The sequence below is a fragment of the Dermochelys coriacea genome, chromosome 8 (assembly GCF_009764565.3).
Source record: "Dermochelys coriacea isolate rDerCor1 chromosome 8, rDerCor1.pri.v4, whole genome shotgun sequence".
Lineage (NCBI taxonomy): Eukaryota > Metazoa > Chordata > Testudines > Dermochelyidae > Dermochelys > Dermochelys coriacea.
This window is the reverse complement of record NC_050075.1, coordinates 3,402,470-3,420,666: the sequence shown is the minus strand read 5'-3', so window position 1 is coordinate 3,420,666 and position 18,197 is coordinate 3,402,470. Positions and strand designations below refer to the sequence as shown.

At 41.4% G+C, this 18,197-nt stretch overlaps 1 protein-coding gene across 4 annotated transcripts in view; it reads left to right on the top strand.

The window, feature by feature from the left end:
• The window catches only part of SGCD (sarcoglycan delta), a 532,111-nt gene extending 523,467 nt beyond the window's left edge, over positions 1 to 8,644 (top strand). For all 4 annotated transcript variants that reach the window (XM_038414953.2, XM_043520273.1, XM_043520275.1 and 1 more), the window contains 2 exons: positions 7,298 to 7,421; positions 8,322 to 8,644. In XM_038414953.2, the coding sequence (XP_038270881.1) occupies positions 7,298 to 7,421; positions 8,322 to 8,495 (298 nt within the window). In that variant the 3' untranslated portion in view covers positions 8,496 to 8,644. The remainder of the gene's footprint in view (positions 1 to 7,297; positions 7,422 to 8,321) is intronic.
• Positions 8,645 to 18,197: the final 9,553 nt, after the last annotated feature.

Below are 18,197 nucleotides of genomic sequence, written 5' to 3'. Positions count from 1 at the left end.
CGGGCTTTGTTGCAAGGATAGGTTCCTGGGTTAGTGGTTCTGTTGTGTGGTGTGTGGTTGCTGGTGAGTATTTGCTTCAGATTGGGGGGCTGTCTGTAAGCAAGGACTGGTCTATCTCCCAAGATCTGAGAGAGCGATGGCTCGTCCTTCAGGATAGGTTGTAGATCCTTGATGATGCGTTGGAGAGGTTTTAGTTGGGGGCTGAAGGTGATGGCTAGTGGCATTCTGTTGTTTTCTTTGTTGGGCCTGTCCTGTAGTAGGTGACTTCTGGGTACTCTTCTGGCTCTGTCAATCTGTTTCTTCACTTCAGCAGGTGGGTATTGTAGTTGTAGGAATGCATGATAGAGATCTTGTAGGTGTTTGTCTCTGTCTGAGGGGTTGGAGCAAATGCGGTTATATCGTAGCGCTTGGCTGTAGACAATGGATCGAGTGGTATGATCTGGATGAAAGCTAGAGGCATGTAGGTAGGAATAGCGGTCAGTAGGTTTCCGATATAGGGTGGTGTTTATGTGACCATCGCTTATTAGCACCGTAGTGTCCAGGAAGTGGATCTCTTGTGTGGACTGGTCCAGGCTGAGGTTGATGGTGGGATGGAAATTGTTGAAATCATGGTGGAATTCCTCAAGAGCTTCTTTTCCATGGGTCCAGATGATGAAGATGTCATCAATGTAGCTTTCGTGAGCTACGATTGAAGTGAGCTGTAGCTCACAAAAGCTTATGCTCTAATAAATTTGTTAGTCTCTAAGGTGCCACAAGTACTGCTTTTCTTTTTCCCTTATACAGACCCTCTGTCAGCTTTAAAACCACGCTCTCCAGTCCCAATATCACTTACTCTTCCCCGTCTCTGTCCCCATTTAATCTTGGGATCTTTTCACTCTCCTCTCTTCTCTCTCCCCATCCCAAATATGTGTTACATTTTTAGTTTGTTTCATTTTTACGAATCACCAATGCAAATGCACTGCTAGACAGCCAGAGAGGGAAGCCAATGAAGTGTCACAGGCCCTGTGCTTCTGGGAAGTGGCGAGGTTTTGGATTGAACCAGCTGCTTTTTCCATACTGGTGAGAAGTGTGGGGTGTAAACCCTGCACCTAGCCTCATTTTTGCTACAAGAATTAGTTGGAAACTCCATAAGGAAGAGTCTGTGAAGTCTTCCTCACAGTCAGTCATAGTTTGTCCCCAAGAAGGACCTCTTAACCCCCATTCCTTAGTAGGGATGCTTTTACCTGTTCTGTGCCATTATCCAGCAGAGCTAAAACAATACAATTAAAAAAATATCTAGATGTGGCCTTCTACAAGACGAAATTAACCAGAGGTTTCTTGGCGATTCAACAAAAACTAACTTCTAATCTAATCAATGGAAAAAATCTTATTGTGTTTTCTGTTAGGGGAAAAAATAGGTCCTTTGGAAGACAGCTCATAAGTAATGGTATCACAGATACAAGTCATTATGAATGGGTGATCCTGTTGATTTTAGTGAAACAAAGGAATCAAAACAGAAACTCTCATTCTAAAATACTGGTTCATTGCTGGCAAACTGATGTGGCTTTTCATTTATTTGCTAGTATAATTTACCAATTGTATGAGACATAAGCAAGTCCAATACTAACAGTGACTAATTTTATGCCCAACATGAAGTCTTATAGCTGGTCTGAAGGATACTGTAAAAAAGTAATTAGAACCATTGGAAATAATGGCCCACAGCTTCAGTAATGCATGGGCTAGTCTCAATTTGCAGTTTTCTCAATTAAATTAAATTAACTCATGTTGCTACAGCACTGTATCATATGTCGATGACCTATTAAAAGTAAATTAATCCTTCTTCCATATAGAGAGCTGGGATTGTTCCCTGTGCAGGGAAGTCACATGTGGGGAACGAGAAACTTCATTCCCACCCATGGAGTGTCTGCTGGTTCATTTCTTTTGGGGAGAGGGCTCAAAGAATGGGTCAGGGGTTGCCCCTTAACCACATGTATTCCCTAAAATTCATTCAAGTCTCATGCTAGGTCCTCCCAACACTCCCTGGATCCCCTGTCCACAGTGACAGCCCTGTTTCTGCAGGAGCCAAGCTTTCCTGGGTTCCCCCCAGAAGCCCCCTACATCTCAGCACTAACGGGGAGTCTGTGGCTCAGGGTGGTCGGCAGCATCTTTCCCTTGCATTATCAGCGAATCACACGTACTGCATTATCCAACACCTGCCCACATGCCAGTACATTTTCCCCATGCAGGAGTTACATTAAGCATTCTTTTCGGGAACAGCGTCCATTGCATCAAAACCACCGCTGGTCTGTGGCAGGGCAGCCCCCAACTGCTGCAGACGCAGCCTTAGCATCAGCAACAAATCCTCCTTGCTCACCAAATTCAGAAGAAAAGGAAGACCTGTGGCACCTTAGAGACTAACAAATTTATTTGAGCATAAGCTTTCGTGAGCTACAGCCCACTTCATTGGATGCATTGAATAGAACATAGAGTAAGAAGATGTGTGTGTGTATATATATATATATATATATATATATATATACACACACACACACACACACACATACAGAGAAGATAGAATTTGCCATACAAACTGTAAGAAACTAATTAATTAAAATGAGCTATTATCAGCAGGAAAAAAAAACTTTTGTAGTGATAATCAAGATGGCCCATTTAGACAGTTGACAAGAAGGTGTGAGGATACTTAACCTTGTCAACTGTCTAAATGGAAAAAGAAAAGGAGTACTTGTGGCACTTTAGAGACTAACAAATTTATTTGAGCATAAGCTTCCGTGAGCTACAGCTCACTTCATCAGATGATGAATATGCTGTTGTGGCACCTTAGAGACTAACAGCATATTCATCATCCGATGAAGTGAGCTGTAGCTCACGAAAGCTTATGCTCAAATAAATTTGTTAGTCTCTAAGGTGCCACGAGTACTCCTTTTCTTTTTGTGGATACAGACTAACACGGCTGCTACTCTGAAATCTGTCAAATTCAGAAGGTGGCTCATAATAGTAAGAAAAGCAGCACTTCATTCGGCAGGGGATGAGGGGGATATGGGAAGAAAATAAGATCCAAGCTGCTGAAGTGATTAATGGGGCTGCTTATGATGAAGGAAATGAAAAGTAGAAATCTGGGTAAGCAATGACTGTTCCAGGAGAATGAATTTCATTGGAACTACAGAACAAACGGATATGCCGACATCCCATCAGTTACTACTGGAGTTTTAAAGCAAGCCCTGGGATAGCGTTTCAAGTTTTGGTCTCTCATTGATTCATGGCTGCACAGAGTTTCCAGCGCCAACGTAAGAAGGCTTTGCCGGGAGATACACAACTGCCACCACTTGTTCATTTTTAATGCGGAGACATCCTAGAGATAAATTTGAATGAAGGGGTTTCAGTAGCACATTTAGCACTGCCCATTAAGCATGAGTGAGACAGAGAAGGATGAAGTTCACCGATGTACATGCTGACGTGCATTTCTATGCAGGCAGAGTATGTTCAGTTTCTGCATAACAAGACCTCGACAGTACTTCTGATTCGGGTAACGGCTGTTTGCAGAAAGATTGGTGTATCCCCACGCCCATCTTCTATCCATGGCACTTACCTGGGCCCCATTACTGCAGTATCTGAGCACATCTCACTTGCTGCTATATTTATCCTCACAACATCCCTGAGCAGCCGGGAAGCACTGTTATCCCAGGTGAGGAACTGAGACTAAGGGCCAGAATATTTAAAGTATTTAAGCACCTAAAGATGCAGAAGGTGCTTTGTGGGATTTTCAAAGGCTCCATAGGCACCTACCTCCCATTGAAAGCCATTGAGGAGAGGGCTCGCAGAACAGGAAGGGGGTTGCCCCATAAGCTCATATGCTTTAGGGCAGCATTTTTCAAACTTTTTGTATTGGTGACCCCTTTTACACAGCAAACCTCTGACTGTGACCCCCACTTATAAATTAAAAATGGGGGATTTAATTTAATGGGGGCTGAGGGATGTCAGCCCCACAGACCTGACAGTTTGTGACCCCCTTGTAACCACCTTGCCACCCCCAGTTTGAGAACCCCTGCTTTAAGGCAAAAGCAGCTCCAGTGAAGCGGTGTCTGGGGAAAGCAGTCATCTCTCAGGGCCTGCTTCTGATCTTGCTTTTACATCAGGATAACGGCATTAACTTCAGTGCAGTCACTCTCACTGGTGTAAGTATGATCAGAATCAGGCCCTTGAGAGCCCTCAGCACAAAAGCAAAAGAAAAAAAAAGGGCGCAACTGCCAGTCACTAGGATGGAAAAGGTAAAAGCAAACAATGAAGAGATCTAGTGCAGGGGTAGCAACCTATGGCCCGCATGCCAGACGCGACACACAAGCTGATTTTCAGTGGCACTCCTACTGCCCAGGTCCTGGCCAACGGTCTGGGCTCTGCATTTTAATTTAATTTTAAATGAAGCTTCTTAAACATTTTAAAAACCTTATTTACTTTACATACAACAATAGTTTAGTTATATATTATAGACTTATAGAAAGAGACCTTCTAAAAACGTAAAAATGTATTACTGGCACGCGAAACCTTACATTAGAGTGAATAAATGAAGACTCGGCACACCACTTCTGAAAGGTTGCCGACTCCTGATCTAGTGTCTCACTCAGTCACCCTTCTACCGCTGTAAGTGAAGGCTTATTCCAACCTGCCAGCCTCTGGGTCCTACGGAAAGCTCCACAGAGCCGCCATGGAAAACAAATGTTCATTCTGAATGATCTGCTCATTGCTAAATCATTTCCTATCATTATTAGCCTCCAGATTGGTTCTGCTCTGGGAGACAGAATAAGGTTTTAACTCAGAGGAAAGCAATTGCGTCTTAAACGATTGCTTCAAATAAAAGTATTCTGTAAACATTACTCAGACCCCCTCTTGTGCATAAATCCCCAACTGCACTGCTTGGCTTTGCATAGATTTTCAGCTGCTGGTTTAAAGACAGGTGTCTGAGGGATTCATTCAGGAGATCGAAAATAAATCATACAATAAACCTCCTGCAATCCTGAGTGCCAAAAATTAGTATGGTGATTCTTTTCTCACTTCCACCAGCATAAAGTCCTCTGAGGGCAGGGTGACCAGAGAGCAAGTGTGAAAAATTGGAACGCTTTTTTCGGGGGCGGGAGCATAGCTGCAAATATAAAACTAAGCCCTTCATATCAGAACAGTCCCAATAATATCAAATGGGTGCGAGAGGAGAATTGGACCCAGATTATAAATACAAACGTGTATTCGTTAAGCACAGTCTTAGTTTCACTGAAAGAGCCATGGTTTGTAATTATATCACTCACATTCATTTACATAGATATAAGGATCTCATATCTTTGGTTTAAGTATGATTTTTAAAAAAAAAGTTAAATGGATGTGTCTCAGTTCATAGAGTAGCTGGAATAAGATGGCCTCAGTCTCTGCTAATTAAGAGGACATAGGGTCTGTCTACACTGCAATGAAATACTGCCGGCTGACCCACGTCGGCTGACGCGGCTCACAGGGCTGTTTAATTGCACTGTAGACATTCAGGCTCAGGCTGGAATATGGGCTCTGGGACTCTCCCTCATCCCAGGGTCCCAGAGCCCGGGCACCAGCCTGAGTCTGAACATCTACAGTGCAATTAAACAGCCCCAGAACCCCAGCACTGCAAGCCCTAGTCAGCTGACCTGGGCCAGCTGCGCGTGTTTAATTGCAGTATAGACAGACCCATAGTAACTGCCTTAGGGCATCATAGCAGGGAGCACGAGAGTAGAAAGAACCTGAGGAAAAGCAGACCAGACTTCTTCTTTGGGAAGAAGGAGCAGCTTGTTTTCTGCAGACCTTCCCATGGCAGCATCTCCTTGTTAACAGCAGTGCTTGTCGGGGGGCTCCACCAGGCTTTGGGGTGAAGCAGAGCCAGGGGACAGCCATTTTGTGTTGAGTTCTCCCTGCCACTGCAGCAGCATTAATGTCTGTGCCTTCACTCCCTCTTGGGGAGGCAGGTGAAACTAACAGCAGTAAGACTGCTTAGCCTATGGCTTCACTGACAAAAGAGGTGTCTTTTTACTGTAGGTTTCAGAGTAGCAGCCGTGTTAGTCTGTATTCGCAAAAAGAAAAGGAGTACTTGTGGCACCTTAGAGACTAACAAATTTATTAGAGCATAAGCTTTCGTGAGCTACAGCTCAAATGCATCCGATGAAGTGAGCTGTAGCTCACGAAAGCTTATGCTCTAATAAATTTGTTAGTCTCTAAGGTGCCCCAAGTATTCCTTTTCTTTTTTTACTGTAGGTAACTAACACATGGTAGCTATCACAGTGTAAACACGGTTCAGACAAAGCTCTTTAGTTTTACTGAGAGAAACCAGGCAAGGTCAGCCACAGGCTTAGGGTGGGCAGGGATAGGGCCAACCTCACGTAGCTGTCTGACAGTGAACACTAGGATTTGTTAATTTGCTGTGAAAAATACACCTTTGCATCAATGGAGACAGAGCCTTAGTGAGCCATGCAGCCAGGTGAAAACTGGCGAGGAGCAGGAGAGGGGCCTCCTCACCACAGTTCTCCAGAGAACTTGGCCCACCATGCAAGACAGAAGTGTACACCCTGTACCCACTATGCAAGGCAGCTGACTCCCTTTTGAGATTAGAATGCTTCTGAACCTGCAGGAGCTTTCATCGATTGAGCCATTAAGACACTAGGCCCACCCATACCTGTGGGGTTTTGACAAGTAGGGACAAGCAGCCCTTAATCTCTTCCTAGCTCTGAACAGCTGAACTTTCCCCAAGGGTTTTCATTCCAAGGACCTCCTGACTTTGAATCCTTGTTCACAGCCTCGGGCACATCATTTAGACCTTTCTGCTGCAGTATTCCCATTACTTAAATAAGCATAATACTTCCCTGCCTCTCAGAGATGTCATGAGGATTGGCTTGTTCATGTTGGTATGGTGATTTGAGGATGCAAAGTGCTGTGTATCAAAATTATAACGTTTTGCAGGTTGTGGTATTGATTATTTAACAGATGTTTGAACTTGTGAGAATAGTGAGCAAACTGATCAGCCTGCGAATCTGAGTTTCCGGTGCCTTGCACCCTCGTTTCTTTATCTACATCTGAGCAAAGTAGGTGTGAAATGCTACCAGATTAGAATGGTAAAGATTTATACCCACTTTGTACATGGAGTCTTGCCACTAACCTCAATGGGTTTTGGATCAGGCTCTCAATGAGTACCTAAGGTGCAAGGCATTGGGGAATCGAGCGGGGTGAGAAGAAACGCTCAGATTTAACATCAAAGTGCAGCTGGTGAGATAATCCCATCTTGACTGCATTACAGACTCGAGTCACCCACACGCTCTTTGGTGATGGAGGCTCCAAAGGGAATTGAAATTAACGCAGAGGCCGGCAACATGGAAGCCACATGCAGGACGGAGCTGAGGCTGGAATCAAAAGATGGAGAGGTAGGAAATGGAAAACAAACCCTAAATTAAACCAGAACCAACCTTCACCTGCAGATTTATAACTATCTCATCCATTTAGCAACCCCCTTTCACACAATGGTTTAAAAACAATGGTGAAGCTGGCCCAGATAGGATAGCAGTGACTGAACACATTGTGTGCAAACTAGAGTCCCTCCATGGAGAATGCTCAGCTGATTCATTATTTTTAAAGTGCTCAGATAATAGCATCTGTTGTACAAGGAGATTTATGCAGCTTTAAAATTGCACTATGCTCCTAAATTCTCTGTTTGGTTGTCAGTTTAAAATGAGATTTACTTGGTTAACATAATTCAATCTTAGATCATGAATTTTGCAGTGAGAAGAGCTTAATTCACCTGTATAGGTCTGCAAAAACTTTTGTAACTGGCTGTTTTGATTTTTGAAGGAATAGTGTCAGGAAAAGTTAGACAGCTATATCAGTCAACTACCAGAAGGCAAAAAGAGGGTTAAAAAATGGGAAAAACCTAGAATTGGGTGAAATATTTAAGATTAGTAGTTTATTTCCCCCCCCCCCCAATGCACTTTTGGGTAAACTGAAACTGCAAATTCAGGTTGAACTCGGCGAATAGTTTTGACCCCAAAAAAGAGAAAATATTTTTTTGACAAAGCTGAAACATTTTGTTTCAACATTTTCTAAATGAAACATTTCAACTTCTCATTTTGAAATGATGTTTCATTTTAAAGTTAGCTAGATTTATTTTAAAAAAATATGTAAGTACAGCTGCCACTGCTGGACCCATTTGCATGAAAAATTCTATTGCTAGCATCTCAGTTTTGCAATGAAAGTTATTAATTTAGCAGTTAAAGATTACAACTCATCACTAATTCTCTCTCTGTCTCTCTCCCCACACTCCACTTCAGATTACGCTGAATGCTGCAAATATCAAACTGCCTAGATTGCCTCTAGCATCCCACTCCTCTACCGGATCCAGGCAAAAAATCTACGAGCTGTGTGTGTGTTCCAACGGGAGGTTATTCCTGTCTCAGGCAGGAGCTAGCTCCACCTGCCAGATAAACACAAGCATCTGTTCTTGAGAGACGGTTCGCAGCAGGCAACACAAAGGCCCTGTTCTGGTCTCACAGATAGCAGCTCCCAACTATTTTTGCTAGAACCCAGAAAGCCTATCAAAGACTTTTTTGTGTGTGTGCGCGCGTGTGAATATATATATATATATATATAAATATATATATATATATATAAAATATATATATCCTCTGTGTAAAATGATGTTTCAGTACAATGAATCCCAGGGTGACCCTATTACATTCTGTTAAATTGGACTCACTACTCCCTGAACCCTTCTGTATTAATATAGTCTAATGGTCCTGCCTTATAACTCACCATCTCCTCATAGCAGTGGAAACAATGTCTGATTAAGTACATGGACTGATGTACTCCTAGCATCATACAAAAGAAGAACAACAACTCTGATAATTTTTGCACCATTAAAATCAGTGGCAACAGAATGGCCAGCAAGGCAGAGCAAATGGCCTCAAGAACTCCAAGACGCCGGTCACTAAATGACACTCTATTTTTAATCTAAAGTAGAGCAACCTAATTGGGAGACTCTACACTGCCCTCCAGGAAAACTGGGTTTGATTCCCAGTGCTGGTCTCCCACCACTTAGCCTTTGGAAGCAGGGAATATAGGCCCCAATCCTGTTCTCATTGGAGTAAATGGCAAAACTCCCATTGACTTAAGTGGTACTGGATCAGGCCCAGAGAAAGTAGAGAATGGCATGCATCATTCAGCTGTGACACACTCATCCAGTGAAGGGGCGATGTTTGATGGGCTCTGAAGGGAACCTCTTTCAGTCCTCCTTGGCAGATAGAGGTATAAATGATCAGGGAATTTGACATTTATGTGGGGGGTCCCTGCCTCTGGGAGAAAAATGAAATTAAGGCTAATTCTGTTTTCCTGGGGTTTACAATAGAAATCCCTGTTTGTGTAACTAACATTTCATTACGTTACTTTGCATCAACAGGAAAACTAACTGTGTGAATGTCACATCCCGTTAACAAAAAAATTCTTTAATTTAAAAAAAAGAAAAAAACTGTTGCAATTACAAAAATACCAGATCTGCATAGCCATCAGGTGTTCTGGTTCACCCTAGAGCGTTCATTTCTACACTCTAGGACTCTGGGGTAATTCTGCTTTTAAAATAAACCACCTCCCTCCCTCTCTCTTTCACACACCCACCCACCCCTTGCAAAGCTGAGAACGTGTAAGATTTGGCCGGAACCTGTATGAGAGACAGTGAAACTCACACAAAAGAGATGCATTGTCCAAATTCTCTGCAGGGATTTTTTTTTTTAAATAAAACAGGGAGGGCAGTCTGAGGTCACTCACTTTTTATGGAGATTGCAAATATCAGAGATGCTGATTATGAAACAGGACTTTTAAAAAACATTTTATAAAGATTATGACCAAATAAGGTCACAGAAAAGTAAGGTTTTGGGCTCTGGGTCATCCTGAACTTGAACCCAAATAACTCAGTATTTGAATCTGTTTTTCATGAGTGGGGTTTTTTCTCCTCCATGAGGCATTTATGGGGAAGGAAAAATGTGAGATTTGAGCTTGTCACACTGTTTCTATTATTCAAAAATGGGAATACCATGAGCAGTGTGAAGATCTCATAGTTACTGGGTTTCAACTCCATCAGTGGCTCCCCCAGGCATTTAAGAAGCCTTTGAAAAACATACAGGGTAAATTTTTCAAAAGTCCCTAAATCCTGTTAACTTTCAATGAGACCTGGGTTGCTAAGTCATTGCTTTTGAAAACGTTGCCCCTATACAAATACTCAAACCTGTGCATACCTCTGGTGATATTGAAAATACATTAATCTCCCCCAAACAATTTTCAAGATTAAATATCACAAAAACAAAATGTTTAGAGACAGTTTGGCCAATTTCTACATGAGTCACTTGTATTTTTGGGAGGGACTCGAGAGTGCCAGGTTTCTGGATTTTTTAAATGTGCGTATAGGGCATAATCCAAAGCTGGTTGAAGTCGATGGAAAGATTCCCATTGACTTGCATGGAATTTGGACTGTTAGAAAAAACCCATCCCACTTTGGTCCTTCTGGTTGTTTTGCTCGCTAACAAAGCACACTTGAGGACACGCATAAAATGTTACACTTGACAGAGGTTAAAAATGATTAGTTCTACAATTTTCTTAGTGATACGGTTAGGTTAATTATCAAGTTCAAACTATTTGTTAATTAATGCAAAGGGTCACCCAGGATAACAATTGTATTGGGACATAGGACTATACCATCTCTGTTCAAAGAGGGGAAATTGTGCCTATGCCTTAAGTCAATGCACTCAGCAAGGAGAAGCACATCATATTTATCTTGTTATTAAAATGACTTTATTTTGTGGGGGGACAGTTGGAAGGGAGGGTGGCGGCTGTCAACAGATGTCATAGGAGCCGATTGAAGCAGATTTAAATGAAATCCATAAAGGCTATGAGGGCTGCTGGAGTGAGTATAGTCTTTTTACCATATTAAATATAACAAAAGACAATGTATGTTACCTCCAGACCATAGCTGAAGTCCCACTCATAGCGCCAAGTGGAATACATTTACTGTAGTATTTTTTTCTCATTTCGTTTTGTATTGGACAGTAATTCATATCATATGCAAGGGCCGATTCATAAAAAAATTTGTCCAGGGTACACAAGGTTATAATGAAGTTTGAGCTGCAGAAAGAGTGTATCGTGCAAAGGTCTGCTTTTATTTCACTTTTCTCCCCCAATGATGTATTCTAGTGCTAATGAAAGATGCTAGGCAAAGCGCCAGAACTGGCATGGGAAGGGTTGGGGTAGTGTGTCGTTTCCTGTACTGTACTGCCAATATTCCTCAACCTGGCCTAGCAGGTTCCACCGCTGTGTTGAAGGGTAGCTCAGTGTTTACCTTCATTCAGTCTTTGCCCTCCCTGTTAACGGTTTACTGCCATGTGCAGTGATAGTTCTAGTGAGATAGATGCTTATCTATGGGAAACTGAACTGAGATCATCACGCTCATTTCACAAAGGCTATGAGAAAGCCTTGAGGCCATTTTGTCATTTACCAGTCTGAGCTGGATTTGAACTGGTGACCTAAGTACCTGTCCCTATCACCATGACAGTTTGTTGTGAGTGCCGGTCCTCTTTGTCAGGTAAAAAGAGTACCTTAGTTTTGCATAGATGAGGAGAGCCCAGCTTTTTATGCATATGTAGAAAAGAGTGCATTTCTAGCTTTTAAAATGTTATGCTGTTAAAGAAAAAAAAATCACTTTGCTCTAACAGGTGAAATTCACCCCTGTGCAGACTTACGCACCTCTTAACTTCCACTTAAATCCTCACATTAGGGCTTACGTGGTATCCTAGACCTTGTGTTGTCCCCCTGCACAGTAGCCAATTTCATCCAGTTAGAGACAAGGTCTTCACTAAACAGTGTTCAGAGTAGCAGCCGTGTTAGTCTGTATTCGCAAAAAGAAAAGGAGTACTTGTGGCACCTTAGAGACTAACAAATTTATTAGAGCATAAGCTTTCGTGAGCTACATCGTGATCCGATGAAGTGAGCTGTAGCTCACGAAAGCTTATGCTCTAATAAATTTGTTAGTCTCTAAGGTGCCACAAGTACTCCTTTTCTTTTCACTAAACAGTGTGTGTAAGTTCCTGCAGCTTCTGAGGAGCAATCACTTTGCTTGGCAAAGATTGAAGTAGGGTTAACACCCTTAAGTGTGACATACTGAACTGAAGCATCCCTGCCCAATGAGAATAGTATGTCTGTGATATAAAGCACCTTCATGCAAGGTATAGTACATGGGGGGTGTCATTTTTAGCATAGGTATGTTACCAAGCAGCTCCTGTATTAATGAGAGTCACATGTGCAGTGACTTAAATTTTACCATTTCAGTGCTGATGGGAAGACAGGTCACAAAAAAACACCTATTTCATTTCTTCCCTCTATTCATCTCCTAGAAAAGGATCCCCTTCCTACTCCCCTGGGGGATTATTGCTTGCTTGAGAACAATGAAAACCTTTGCTTAAAAAGGGAAGGAATGTTACACGACACAAAACTCTGAGGGTGCCCATTGGTGGTTGTCAGGAAACAACAGTACACTATGGCCAGTGGTACTTCAGTAAATGGAGATCTAGTCAGTGCCACAATTGTTGGTCATACAACAGTGTGTGCCATGTGGTAAGTTTAGCTTGCATATCTCTTTGAATAATTATTTTCACTGTATAAGATTGTTTCTGCCCATAGCCCTCTCATATCCTAATAGATCGCTACTCAAGACTTGCTTAGTTTCAATTTCATACAAACAAACTGTCCACAGAAGTTAAAAGAAAATTGCCAGCCAATAAACTGATACATTTCTTTATGAATCGGACCCACAATTTGGTTCAGTTGTCATCATTTGCTCATGAAGGGCTGGTATTTATCTCAAATAAGGGTTCCTTTTATCTCTCGTGACTTAGAACAGGCTGGGAGGGATAGGGAACTAGCTTCTATTGAAGTCACTGAGATATATACCATTGACTTCAGTGCCTGCAGGATCCAGCCCAGGGTCTTTCTGGGTTCAGGTTTAGGCCACTGAAGTCAGTGGGAACACTGCCGTTGATGTCAGATGTTGCAGGATTGAGGCCGGACTCAGAATTGTACACAATTCTGCACCGAAGCTATGTGCATTCAAAATACTTGCTAATTAAGGGACTGCGTTATTGTCAATATACCTTAGGCAACCATGAATACTAAAGCTAAAGATAAATGCTTTTATATATTGTAACTCTTGACTTTACTAGAGCTTCAGTAACATGCTACATTTGCTTTAAATGCCACCGTTACTAAGCAGTAGAGAAAATGACTATTAGTGCTTGTCTTTACACAATACGTTATCCATATTTACAGTATGAACTCCCTGCCATAACAGGTATGTCAGGGCGGTCTTTAAAAGCAAGAAGACTTTGCCATTAGCAAAACCAGAGTTCCTAAAACTGATTATATATCTGAATCCACTCTCCAAATTTCATTTAAAGTATGTATTATCTAGCAGTCAGCATAATTACTACCCTGAGCGTTCAGATGAGACTTTAGCAGTAAAGAAACTGTCATGCAAAGGGGAAAGCCAGGGATACTAAGCTGTATATTAGAACTCCCCTTTTTAGAAAGGTTAAAGTAGCGCAAGTGTGGTCTACATTTGTTTCCTTCAATCATGTGTTTTCAATCAGATTTTTTTTCCAATACAAATATGATACAAAAAATAAAAATTATGAACTTAAATGACCAACTGCAACATTTGGCATAGCAAAATGAGGTTTAAATCCTACTAACCCTCCAGTCAGTCTTTGAGACTGTTCCATTGTTAAAGAGGGAGCTTCTCTGTGGTGCTTGGGAAGATGTCAGGTTTGTTTGAGCCCCATAGCCATGCTTAAGCTGAATGAACCGGTCTGTAATTGTGGCACTCCTTGAATGCGCAGGGCTCTTAAGTGGAATTGGCTTTGTTTGAATTGGGGGGTTTTAATATTTGTTGTTATGGCTTTAGGTTTCATATTATAAAGGGGAGTGAGTGACAGACCAAAGACTGTTAGAAGTGCAGCCCCACACCCACTGTGTTAACTTAATGGTGCTTATTGGAACTGGGCAGGAAACCCAGAGTTCATTGCATAGCTTCTGTGCACTAGACTAGAACAAGGAGGAAAACTGAAATTCAATTAATAGGGGAAAGAAAGTAAGTGTAATATTTTCTGTGTTGTGTACAAAAGGCAAAGAGTGGTCTAAAAACTGAAAGAAGAAAAAATGCAGTATCGAAGCAGGCTGTTAATATCATAACATTTCTGTTGGGGACGGATAAATAAGTTAAATGTTGTTAGCTGCTCATGTGCGTTCTTGCCTTGATATGTGTGGAACTCCGAAAGCGCTAGTGAGACTTACCCGTGTAGATCAAGGAGAGCCCTATAGCCCTAAGCTTGAGCTTCAGTAATGGCCATTTCAAGTGTTTGGCTTGCTGCCAAAAGGCCATCTGAAAGTTGGACCTACGAACACCTAATTGTACCTGCAGTGTAGAAGAGTAACTACGCTGTGACTGCTCAATCTTTAACATCCATACAGTTAAACAGAATTACTGTTTGACTACTTTTTGGTAATTTTGTTGACTTTTTTAAGTTTGAAATTTTATAATTCAAAAAACAAATGGGGAAGAAAACTGGTAATAGATTTGTGAAGCATTTTCAACCAGTGGGTTGCAAATTTTCAAATCTGGAAATTTCAAAATATTTTAAATTTTGCAAAACAGAACATTTTTAAGTCTTAATTTCCCTCCCTATTTTCCCCCCTGCCCATCTCTAAACAATTACCACTGAATATTTAAGCAGGCAAAAAGCGCTATTGATGTGTGATTCAAACACAGTCCTTCCTTCCTCTCTGCACTCTGTGCTTCAGTAGAAACCCATCTACATAGGACTCATTATTTTCACAGCTGACCTAACAGATCTTATGGTTGAGACATGGGGAGGGTTAGAAATTGGCCTGGCACTGGTACCATAGATTGGCCTACCAAGACAGTGATGAAGTGAGCAGGGAGAAAGCATGTTAATAGATATCTCCTTAGTGATATTGATAAAGTGATTCTCTTTTGTCTAAAGAAAAGGAGTACCCGTGGCACCTTAGAGACTAACAAATTTATTAGAGCATAAGCTTTCGTGAGCTACAGCTCACTTCATCGGATGCATCTCTTTTGTCTGTTTACACTATTACCTTTAAATTAACAACAAATTTGGGATGGATCTGATTGTGATTATATTCAATCCTTGTTTGGACAGTGCCACTTATCCCATTTAAAGGCTGTTGTCTGACCCATTCTTGTCAGAACATTGGGGAGTTTATTTAACGAGGAGAACAAATTTCCATCCACATTAAACACAATGGTTTGGGATTGGGTTAGAAAAATAGAACGACTAGCTGGTATTTAAACAAACTGTCATATTTGAAAAGCATGTGGTGATATATATATATACAGCCCTGAAGCTTTCTAAAGCTAATAATTTCCTAATATGCAAATTGCATTCTATTGAGTCTTTTCCAAAAAGAAAAAAAGCCACGTTTTTGTTTTGCGGGAAACATGTATTTATTTAAAGCTCCAGCACTATGTATCCACAGAGAAGGGGGAAAAATCCTCAATCATAATTCCACTGAGATGTCCCAAGCATCTCACTTTAAACGAGAAGTGTGAGCCTCTGAAAAATTAATTTTGCTACAGGTGTAATGCCTCTGTGAAAGTCAGCATCATTGTCACTTTCAGGAAATGTCACATCTTATTGTTGCCACTCAGAGTCATCCAATACCTATGATTTTCTGTCACAAGCCTTCTAGTAAGTTAATAGCATCATACTACCTATTCAGAGGAGTCTGGGATTTCCTCTGAAGCATGTCATCCCTTTTTGAAAGGGCATAGGAAGGAGAGATTTGTGCAAAAAAAAATACTAAATTTGCATTGTGCCCTGCTCCCAAATACTTAGGATAGAGACATGCTGCCTTAGAAAACAGGTCCTTTATCAGAGAGATTTTTAAAAAGGCACTTTGGGACCTTTCATCAGGTTCTCTTGGAACAAAAATGGTGAAACTTTCCAACACATTAGCCATCATAGGAATAAGCCCACCGCAAATCATGTGTCACGTGCATCTTTGCTTGTAACAAGAATTTAAAATTGCATTGTGCTCTTGCATTTCCCTCCCCACACCCCAAAAGGCTTGACCACTGATAAGAAAGCAAGCATTTTGAAGCCTGCTGCAGCTTGCTAAATGTATTATCACTTTCTAAAGCAATGTGATTTCTATGTTCCTTTAAAAGATCTCTCATAATGGAACCCTTGAAGCCTCTTGAAGCAGGCTTGAACTGGAGAGCAAGGAAACCAATTATTTATGGGTGGTCCCACTTTTATGTATGATTGGATTACAGGAACTGAAAAATCAAATGATGCCCTTCTGGTGCCACTCACACCTTGTTAGCTACCGATATTTTTCTCTCCTAAACTTTTTAACTAGATTTCTTATACAATAGTGCCTACAGAGTAGGAAAATTAGCATCTTATTTTGAAAGAGAGTGGACATGCCTGCTAATCATCCTTATCTAGAACTGAAGAGGACCCGGATATGGACACTATTATTATAATAATTTGACTTTTGGGCAGTATTAATGATGTTGGTAATGGGGGTTAGACTAGATGACCCTTGCGGTCCCTTCTAACCCTGTAATTCTATATTACAGATTCTATGTATACAAAGCCTAAGTGGTATAAATAGCAACAAGAAATACTATACCCTAGTCTTGCTAGCCATCTTGCACCCCTCAAGCATCTGTATTAATGCCAGAAGGCCAAACGGGGCCCGTTCCTAAAACTAACTCTGCTTTCTGCTCTAATTAAACGTCTATTTGGACAAACAGAAAAGTGCAGAAAGCTCAGGAATAAGGAAAGATGAAATGTTTCAAATACTCATCTAAGAACATGAACTCTGTGAAGTTTGGGGATTTTTTACTTGCCTCATCAGGAGCTAGCTGGGCAAACAGTCTGAGATGGAAATAAGAGTGAGGGTGATATCGAGTGACTAGATTGTAGCTTGGTAGCAGTTTACTAAATCCTGCCCCATGCAGAGGGTCAGATTCTCAGCTGGAGCTAATGCCACCTTCCACCATTACTTCAGAGCTGTGCTGATTTACACCAGCTGAGGATCTGGCCCAGAAAGCGGGTCACCTTTGAGGACATTGAAAAGGAAATTTTTGCCACCTACTCTAAACTACAGCCTGTTAATCGATGTGTGGAAATGAAAAAAGAAAATCAAAGTGGCCAAATGGTAGCCTATATTCCTTCTCCATCAGTGAGTCCCCACTATCAGATTGGGTCAATTAAGGAACAATGGCAAGCTTTCCTCAACCCTATATCTGAAAATCAAGACATGTTCATTCTGCTTTCCACCTTATCACCAGCAATCGGAGTTTAGCTGGTAATTGGGTAAATAATATATGAGGCAGGGAAGGATACAGCTTGATCTTTGGCATCTATTTTGGCTCCACAGAGCTGACAGTGGATGTATTTTCCACTGAATGCATCCGATGAAGTGAGCTGTAGCTCACGAAAGCTTATGCTCAAATAAATTTGTTAGTCGCTAAGGTGCCACAAGTACTCCTTTTCTTTTTGCGAATACAGACTAACACGGCTGCTACTCTGAAACCCAAGTGCTGACTATAGTAAGAACTCGATTTAGGGCCAGTTCTGCAGCATTTACTGTGAAGAGCTCTTACTCACATGAGCAGTTGCACTGATTTTGGGCGTTGTCCAGTGAATTATCTATTCCATTCACATCTCTGGGGCTACTCAAGAGATCATACGCTACTCAACATAAAGGAGGATTAATTCATTTACTAACAACGGAATGAATCTATGACTCAGAAGGCATAAAAAGAGCAGCAACCGGTCTCCAACAATCAGATCCAGATCTGGATCCAGATCTGGAGTCTGTAGAAGTTTGAGGTGCAGGAGACTTGGATCCAATGTTCTAGTTCAGATGCATATTTTTATTTTTAGTCATTTTTTCTGACCTTGCCCACCCTTTATTTTAATAACTTGCCTCGTGCAAATTCTAGTGTTTGACAGCCCATAAAATTGTTTTTGTTAACCCAGTAAAATGCTTTTCATAGGGAGAACTGACTGCAGGACATAGCCTCTGCTAGTTTAAGCAATGATATTTATACCGTC